General features: G+C 39.8%; 1 protein-coding gene across 2 annotated transcripts in view; it reads right to left on the bottom strand.

The window, feature by feature from the left end:
* Positions 1 to 1802, bottom strand: part of CASP1 (caspase 1) — a 15092-nt gene extending 13290 nt beyond the window's left edge. Inside the window, exons 1-2 of one of the 2 annotated variants that reach the window (XM_049889490.1) lie at positions 1723 to 1802; positions 571 to 837 (exon numbers count right to left, since the gene is read on the bottom strand). In XM_049889490.1, the coding sequence (XP_049745447.1) occupies positions 571 to 837; positions 1723 to 1732 (277 nt within the window). In that variant the 5' untranslated portion in view covers positions 1733 to 1802. Of the gene's footprint in view, positions 1 to 570; positions 838 to 1268; positions 1355 to 1722 lie in introns of those variants that run through there. The other variant, XM_049889491.1, reaches the window with a different exon arrangement.
* Between the last annotated feature and the right edge of the window lie 8234 nt (positions 1803 to 10036).

The raw sequence follows: 10036 nt of genomic DNA, 5'->3' as shown, positions 1-10036 counted from the left end.
GGACAATCTTACCCAAAAGAAAAACCAAGGGACAACTGGAGGAAAGATTTCACTTAAAATCCTTAATTTTCTACAAATATTCTACTTAGTCTCCAAATGTTCCACCATCACTGGGATATAAATTCCTGCTGGAGAGCAAATTTTAGAAGGATATTATAAAAAGTATTTCATTACAACTGTGTGGTAGAAAAGATAAACCCGAGGTCTTCATACCAGACCTCGTGTGCCTAGAGATCTCTGGATTTAACAAAAATACAAATTAAAAGAAAAAATGTTACTAATATGATTTGCCAGGGAACTGAGTTTTCAGATTTTTCCCATAAACTTTAAAAAATGAGCTACCAAATACACAGGACAACAAATGAGCTCTAATCAACAGAAGGAAACAGAGGACAAAGGCGTAAGGAAGAAGAGGGAAAGAGATGAGGGACCTGCAATAGAACCACTAAGAGAAATGGGTCCCTGAGTCCAGAGGCAAGGGAATTGTCTGCACACTGACACAACTAATGGAGATATCAGATGTTCAGCTGAAGACTTACTTGAACTTTAATCTGAGTCATTGACCCTTACCTGTGGAGAGTCCTATCTTCTCTGCAAGGAAGGCGTCTGCATCACAAATATAACTGATGCAAATCTGGCATGCCCGGTGCCCTTTTGGAACGACAGAGTCAATCAAAGCTCGGGCCTTTTTCATATCTGTAGGGTTTTGATGTATTATTATCTGCATTTCCTCCTGGCTCAGCACTTTTCTTTCTAATAGTTCATCCAGCAAGCCATTTATTGTGCCCTCGTTCACTGCCTGGATAAACAGCTTCCTCTTCTCAAGCAGGACTTTGTCTGTTGAAAGAATAAGGATTCCCCAAGTCATGAAAACAGCCTAATTTTCTTCTCATGTCAGCAAAAGGAAATAACAATCTTTAAATTTAATCAGTAAAAAAAAATTTTTTAAACTTACCATATAGTTTAATAAACCTGAATATAGAGAATTTTTTAATTCTACCCCTGTCCCAAGGAGCCCTGGTGGCACAGTGATTAAAGCACTTGGCTGCTAACCACAATGTCCACAGTTTGAACCCACCAGCCACTCTGCAGGAGAAAAGATGTGGCAATCTGCTTTTGAAAAGATTTACAGCCTTGGAAACCCTATGGGGACAGTCCTACTCTGTCCTATAGGGTAGCTATGAGAGAGAATCAACCTAGTGGCAGCGGGTTTCGGTGGTTTACCCATGCTCCATTTCCTTCCCTCATTATTACCCACATTTACTCACTGAGTGGCCTGGAGACTGGGATTTACTATCCCTGTGTTAGCATCTGAGGATCAGAGATCTTCCTGGCATGCCCTGTGTTTATTCAACCCTGAATGAGGCTGAGTGTTATCTTGTTTCTTTTGGGGTCAACAGTTGCTGGTTACTATCCTTGGCTGATTCTACACCCTTAGTCAGACTCATTTCATTTGAGAATTCAGTTAAGATTACAAAATCAAAGTAGGATACCAGTAAAGCTTCAGTTCCTTTTTGTCCCTTGATTTCCTCTTCATAAAGGCTGCAAAAACTTCTGGGCTTATTTCCTCCTCTTATTCTCTGCCCTCTTTCCTCCCTCTTTCCCCAATCCCTCAGTCTACTCCTATAAACATTCACAGAACTTAACTAAGGACTCTGAAAGAGTCAACCCCTTGCAAAAATGATTTCTTCCTCAAGATCATTTTAGACAGTGAAAACTCACCCGCCGCCATGGCTTTTCCTTCTCACCCTTGTTGTGTGGTATGAAACTGAAAGTATCTTCTACCTTCCTTTTCAGACAGAGGGTGTATTCAGATTGAGAAATAACCACTGTACGTACATGCATATGCATGTCACTTTTTTTTTCCATCCCCAAAGAAATCAGATTGCTGAAACTTACACTGTATCAGGGAGTGTATCTTTGGAAAATTCTCTTCACTAGCACTTGGATAGGATCAGAGTAGAAAGAGACAGGGGATTGAAGAACACAAAAGAAATGAGAAAGAACGTATACAATTAAGTTCACACAATAAAAAATCCCCAATTAACTAGGAGAATTAACTTACCTTCTTGAAGAGGTGATCCACTGTGCCTGTGCTCTAACCCACAGCTTTGCTCTGTGTTCAGCCACAGGAGTTTTGCGTACTCCTGCAAAGTTGTTCTGCCTTTATGAGTGAAACATTTTCAACCTGAGTCAAATATTTCCTTACCTTAATGTTCTTCCTTTACACATAGGTCAGTTTTGAGGGACAATATATCATAGAAACTAAAACTCAGGCTCTGGACTCAGAATGTCTAACATCACAGTTTAACTATCTGTTCTTGGACCAGATGTTGAACTTTCCTGTGTGTTGGCTTCTCTATCTATATATTTTTTTGATAGTACATACATAAACAGTTGTAAGTATTAAGCAAGTGAAAATGTGGAAACTGCGTAGAACATTGCCTAACACATAGTAAGCACTCAGTAAGTTATGATATTATTAGGAACATAAATATTTCACATTGGAAAGTTACACAAGGTTAATTATTTGCAGCTCATCTAGGTAAGTTAGTTTTTTTGTGTGTGAGACACATCCTATATATCTCATCCATTGATTCATTTAGCAATTACGTGTGGATGACCTGCTCTTTGCCAGGCACTGTTCTAGGTTCTGGAGCTACAATAGTGAACATAAAGGACAATGATTTATGCTCACCTGTTCTCACATTCAAGAGGGGAAGACAAACAAGAAGCCCAATAAGTAACTGAAATAGAGTGCTACAGTGTGGTAAGTACTGAGGAGAAGAAATTAACTGGAACCCGTAGACAGGGCAGCCAGGAAGGCCCAAAGAGAATGTTGCTGTTTTTTGTAAGCACATGTTCATACAATTGTCCCATAAATTATTTCCACTTGGCCAACTGGTTTCATCAACATATTTGCCTAAAAGAGGATTAATGAGAAAATGCAGATATTACTTCTTCAGGCTTATTATTATTATTGTTTTACCAAAATACCCTTGGGATTATTAACTTATTGTCTTATGGACCCAAAGTTATTAGAATTTTCTGTGTGTGTCCATTTGCACATGTATATACATGTGCACATGGGTTATTTAAATTAAATATTGGAACCCATATTAGCATTATTTTGAAACTCTGCACAATAAAAAAAAAAAGTAAAAGTATCCCTGTTTACAGATGATGTGGTCCTATACCTAGAGAACACCAAAGATTCCACAAGAAAATTACTGAACTAATGGAAAGTTTCACTAGACTAGCAGGATACAAGACCAACACACAAATATCATTTTAATTCCTGTACATTAACAGAACTTCAGAAAGGAAATCAAGAAAACAATACCATTCATAACTGTCTCTCAAAAAAGAAAATACCTAGGAATAAATCTGCCCAGGACATAAAAGACCTATACAAAGAAAACTACAAAACACTACCACAGAAAACCAAAGAAGACCTACATAAATGGAAAAACATACCATGTTCATGGATAAGGAGACAAACATTGTGCAAATATCAGTTCTTCCCAAAGAGATCTACAGATATAATACAATCCCGATTCAAATACCGAAGGCATTCTTTAATGAGATGGAAAAACTAATCACTAAATTTATATGGAAAAGAAAGAGACCCTGGATAAGTAAAGCATTATTTAAAGAGAAGAACAGAATAGGAAGCCTCACATTACCTGATCTCTGAAAGTACTGTACAGCCTGGCACTGGTACGATGACAGACACATAGACCAAGGGAACAGAATTGGGAACCCAGGGGTAAATCTATCTTCCCACGGTCAGCCAATTTTGACAAAGGCCCAAAGTCCATTAAGTGGAGGAAGACAGTCTTTTTTAACAAAAGGTTCTGGCAAAACTGGATGTCCATCTGTAAAAACATGAAACAGGTCCCATACTTCACACCATACACAAAAACTTATTCAAAATGGATTAAAACCCTAAATATAAAATATAAACCTATAAAGATCAAGGAAGAGAAAATAGAGACAATGCTAGGGGCCCTAATATATGGCATAAATAGGATATAAACCATAGCTAACAATGCACAGACACCAGAAGATAAACTAGATAACAGAGAGCTCCTAAAAATTAAACACTTAGGTTCATCAAAAGACTTTGCCAAAAGAGTAAAAACAGAACCTATAGAGTGGGGGAAAAAAAAAAAATAGGCTACGACATATCCAAAAAGGGCCTAATCTCTAAAATCTACAAGATACTTCAACACTTCAACAATAAAGAGACAAATAATCCAATTTAAAAATGGGCAAAGGAAATGAACACACACTTTACCAAAGAAGACCCTCAGGGGGCTAACACGCACTTGAGGAAATTCTCCAGGTCATTAGCCATTAGAGAAATGCAAATTAAAACTTCATTGAGATACAATCTGACCCCAACATTACTGGCATGAATAAATGAAACAGAAAATAATAAATGTTGGAAAGGTTTAGAGGAGACTGGAACTCTTATGCACTGCCTGTGGGAAAGTAAAATGGTACAGCCACTATGGAAAAAAATATGGTGCCTCCTTAAAGAACTAGAAATGGAAATACCACACAATCCAGCAATCCCATTCCTAGGAACAGACCCTAGAGAAATAAGAGTTGTCACATGAATAGACATATACACATACACATGTTCATTGCAGCATTATTCACAATAGCAAAAAGAGGAAAACAACCTAAGTGCCCATCAACAGATGAATAGGTAAACAAATTATGGTACCTACACACAACGGATGTTTCAGCTGTTTCTTCTCATTTTGAGTCGAGCCACATCAGGAAATGAAGGTCCCGGAAGCTTTACTCCATCCACATCATTAAGGTCGACTCTACTTTGAGGAGGCAGGTCTTCCCCAGCCATCTTTTGAGTGCCTTCCAACCTGGGGGGCTCATCTTCCACCATTATGTCAAGCAATGTTCCGCTGCTCTTCATAAGGTTTTCACTGGCTAATGCTTTTCAGAAGTAGACTGCCAGTTCCTTCTTCCTAGTCTGTCTTAGTCTAGAAGCTCAGCTGAAACCTGTCCTCCATGGGTGACCCTGCTGGTATCTGAATTCCAGTGGCATATCTTCCAGCATCACAGCAGCACACAAACCCCCACAGTATGACAAACTGACAAATTGTCGAAAATGAAATGAAATGCATAAACATCGATATCCTAGGCATTAGTGAGCTGAAATGGACTGGTATTGCCCATTTTGAATCAGACAATCATATAGTCTACTACACTGGGAATGACCACTTGAAGAGGAATGGTGTTGCATTCATCGTCAAAAAGAACGTTTCAAGGTCTATCCTGAAGTACAATGCTGTCAGTGATAGGATAATATCCATACGCCTACAAGGAAGACCAGTAAATTCACTATTATTCAAATTTACACACCAACCATTAGGGCCAAAGATGAAGAAACAGAAGATTTTTATTAGCTGCTGCAGTCTGAAATTGATCAAACATGCAATCAAGATGCATTGATAATTGATAATTCCAACTGTGGAAGAGACCATCAATTGCTCATATGCAAGTTCAAGCTGAGACTGAAGAAAATCAAAGCAAGTCCACGAGAGCCAAAATATGACCTTGAGTATATCCCACCTGAATTCAGAGACCATCTGAAGAATAGATTTGACGCATTGAACGCTAGTGACCAAAGACCAGACAAGTTGTGGAATGCCATCAAGGACATCAACCATGAAGAAAGCAAGAGGTCACTGAAAAGACAGGAAAGAAAGAAAAGGCCAAGATGGATGTCAGAGGAGACTCTGAAACTTACACTTGAGCGTCGAGCAGCCAAAGCAAAAGGAAGAATTCATAAAGTAAAAGAACTGAACAGAATGTTTTCAAAGGGCCTCTTGAGAAGACAAAATCAAGTATTATAATGACATGTGCAAAGAGCTGGAGATGGAAAACCAAAAGGGAAGAACACACTTGGTGTTTCTCAAGCTGAAAGAACTGGAGGAAAATTCAATCCTTGAGTTGCAATAGTGAAGGATTCCATGGGGAAAAGATCAAATGATGCAGGAAGCATGAAATGAAGATGGAAGGAATACACAGAGTTATTATACCAAAAAGAATTAGTCGATATTCAACCATTTCAAGAGGTGGCACATGATCAGGAACTGATGGTACTGAAGGAAGAAGTCCAAGCTGCTCTGAAGGAATTGGCGAAAAACAAGACTCCAGGAATTGATGGAATATCAACTGAGATGTTTCAACAAACAGATGCAGCGCTGGAGGTGCTCACTCGTCTATACCAAGAAATATGGAAGACCGCTTCCTGGCCAACTGATTGGAAGAGATCCATATTTATGTCTATTCCCAAGAAAGGTGATCCAACCAAATGTGGAAATTATAGAACAATATCATTAATATCACACGCAAGCAAAATTTTGCTAAAGATCATTCAAAAATGGCTGCAGCAGTATATCGAAAGGGAACTGCCAGATATTCAGGCTGGCTTCAGCAGAGGACGTGGAGCCAGGGATATCATTGCTGATGTCAGGTGGATCCTGGCTGAAAGCAGAGAATACCAGAAGGATGTTCACCTGTGTTTTATTGACTATGCAAAGGCATTCAACTGTGTGGATGATAACAAACTATGGATAACACTGCAAAGAATGGGAATTCCAGAACACTTAATTGTGCTCATGAGGAACCTTTACACAGATCAAGAGGCAGTTGTTGTTCGAACAGAACAAGGGAATACCATTTGGTTTAAAGTCAGGAAAGGTGTGCAGCAGGGTTGTATTCTTTCACCATACCTATTTAATCTGTCTGCTGAACAAATAACCCTAGAAGCTGGACTATATGAAGAAGAACAGGGCATCATGATTGGAGGAAGACTCATTAACAACCTGCGTTGTTAATGCTTGCTGAAAGTGAAGGGGACTTGAAGCACTTACTAATGAAGATCAAAGACCACAGCCTTCAGTATGGATTACACCTCAACATAAAGAAAACAAAAATCCTCACAACTGGACCAATGAGCAACATCATGATAAACAGAGAAAAGATTGAAGTTGTCACGGATTTCATTTTACTTGGATCCACAATCAACAGCCATGGAAGCAGCAGTCAAGAAATCAAAAGACGCATTGCATTGGGTAAATCTGCTGCAAAGGAACTCTTCAAAGTGTTGAAGAGCAAAGGTGTCACCCTGAAGACTAAGGTGCACTTGACCCAAACCGTGGTATTTTCAATCGTATCATATGCATGTGAAAGCTGGACAATGAATAAGGAAGACCAAAGAAGAGTTGACGCCTTTGAATCGTGGTGTTGGCGAAGAATATTGAATATACCATGGACTGCCAAAACAACGAACAAATCTGTCTTGGACGAAGTGCAGCCAGAATGCTCCTTAGAGGCAAGGATGGCGAGACTGTGTCTTACATACTTTGGACATGTTGTCAGGAGGGATGAGTCCCTGGAGAAGGACATCGTGCTTGGCAGAGTACAGGGTCAGTGGAAAAGAGGAAGACCGTCAAAAAGGTGGATTGACACGGTGGCTGCAACAATGAGCTGAAGTATAACAATGATAGTAAAGATCGTGCACGACCGGGCAGTGTTTCGTTCTGTTGTGCATAGGGTTGCTATGAGTCAGAACTGACTCGACGGCACCTAACAACAACAACAACAACACACAATGGCATACTACAGAACAATTAAAAAAATTATGAATCCATGAAATATCTCACAACATGGATGAATATGGATGGTATTATGCTGAGTGAAATAAGTGAATCACAAAAGAACAAATACCGTATGAGGCCATGTTATAAAAACTCAAGAATAGGTTTACACACAGAAAAAAACAGTCATTGAAGGGTACGAGGGAGAAGGGGGTGGGGAGAGAAAATCATTGACTAGACAGCATTTAAGTGTTAACTTTGATGAAGGGAAAGACTGTAAACAGTGTAGGGGAAGTCACCACAACTTGACCAAGGCAAGTCATAGAAGTTTCATAGACACATCCAAACCCCCCCTGAGGGACTGAGTTACTGGGGCTAATGGCTAGGGACCATGGTTGCAGGGGTCATCTAGGTCAATTGGCATTATATAGTTCATAAAGAATATGTTCTAAATCCAACTTTGGTGAGTAGCCTCTAGGGTCTTAAAAGCTTGAGAGAGGCCATCTAAGATATATTCACCGTTTCCATCCTTTCCAGAGCAACGGGGAATGAAGAAAATGAAAGACACAGGGGAAATATTAGTCCAAAGGACTAACGGACCAGAAGTACCATAGCTTCTACCAGCCTGAGCCCAGAAGAACCAGATGGTGCCCAGCTACCACCATCAACAGCTCTGACAGGGACCATAATAAAGGACCCCAGACAGAGTGGGAGAAAAAGGCAGAATTTCAGATTCACAAAAAAAGACCAGACTTACTGATCTGACAGAGACTGGAGGAACCCCCGAGACTATGGCCCCCAGACACCCTTCTAACTCAGAGCTGAAGCCATTCTTGAAGTTCACTCTTCAGCCAAAGATTAGGCATATCTATAAAACAAACAATAACACACATGAGGAGTGTGCTTCTCAGTTCCATCATGTATACGGCACCAAAAGGGCAATATCTGCCCAAAAAGCAATATCGAGAAGGTAGGAAGGGAAAGAAAAAATGGACAGGTGGAAACTGGGAATTGGAGTGTAGAAAAGGAGTGTTTACACATCACAGGGATTGCAACTAATGTCAGAAAACAATTTGTGTATAAATTTTTCAATGGGAAGCTAATTTGGGCTGTAAAATTTCACCTAAAGAGCAATAATAAAAAAAGAAAATGCTGTTTGAAATGTGGCCACTAATTTTGCTTCTTGTGCTCTAGGCTGAGTGATGAATTTAATTGGGATAGAATGTACTGCACAGTTAGATAAAATATATAGCTGTTAATCTAAGGGTTTTCTCAGAGTATTTTTGTCTGTACTTTGCCACTTACACAATCAAATTTGCAGCACAGTCTTGTGAGCCTTATGCAACGTTTGTGGCAAGGAAGAAAGCAGAAAGTGCACGTTCTTCATTTTCCTTCCACTTTTGTATTCATTACTCTCCGCCACCTGTCTAAACCACTTAAAGACCTCACATGAGTGAACTTGGGATAACAATATGAGCAAATGATAATAAAGCATATGAGAACAAATAAAATGAAGTATATGACAATACGATAGGAGAATAAAAGGGAGAAACACAAAGAGAATCGTTACTACACTAAAAATAGATTCCTAGAGACTGGGGTCATGACAGAAGTGCTTGGGCTTCTCCACCACTCAGGGCAGCACACCACTGAGTTAAAGTACCCCATGGTTGCATCCACACCACCAAGTGGAAGGTCAGGTGGCATATGTGAGGATGCAGAACCCACACAGATTTCCAAATCCTACAAAGCTATACAGAGAGCCACCAGATATCAAGAACCCACTGTTTCCTCAAAAATAAAAATGCCAAAGCTTGGAAACAACCCAAATGTTCATTATAACTTCAGGGATGAAAAACTTGTGCTATATGTAAGGAATGAAATATTACTCAGCAATAAAGGAGGAGAAAATTACTGATACAGGCAACCACCTGAAGGAAAACATTATGCTGAGTGAAAGAACCCGTATTCAAAAGAATGTATTCTTATTTTTCCAATTTTATGATGTGCTAGAATAGGCACAAATAATGTATTGTGACCCCCACGTGTCTGTCAGTTTGTCATATCATGGGGGCTTGTGTGTTGCTGTGATGCTGGAAGCTATGCCACCAGTATTCAGATACCAGCAGGGTCACCCATGGAGGACAGGTTCCAGCTGAGCTTCCAGACTAAGACAGACTAGGAAGAAGGACCCGGAGACCTACTTCCGAAAAGCATTAGCCAGTGAAAACCTTATGAAGAGCAACAGAACATTGTCTGATATAGCGCTGGAAGATGAGCCCCTCAGGTTGGAAGGCACTCAAAAGATGGCTGGGGAAGACCTGCCTCCTCAAAGTAGAGTCGACCTTAATGATGTGGACGGAGTAAAGCTTTTGGGACCTTCATTTGCTGGTGTGGCA

Source organism: Elephas maximus, chromosome 7, assembly GCF_024166365.1.
Source record: "Elephas maximus indicus isolate mEleMax1 chromosome 7, mEleMax1 primary haplotype, whole genome shotgun sequence".
Taxonomy (NCBI): Eukaryota; Metazoa; Chordata; class Mammalia; order Proboscidea; family Elephantidae; genus Elephas; species Elephas maximus.
Note: the sequence above shows the minus strand (reverse complement) of the source record. Positions and strands in the feature narration are given on the sequence as shown.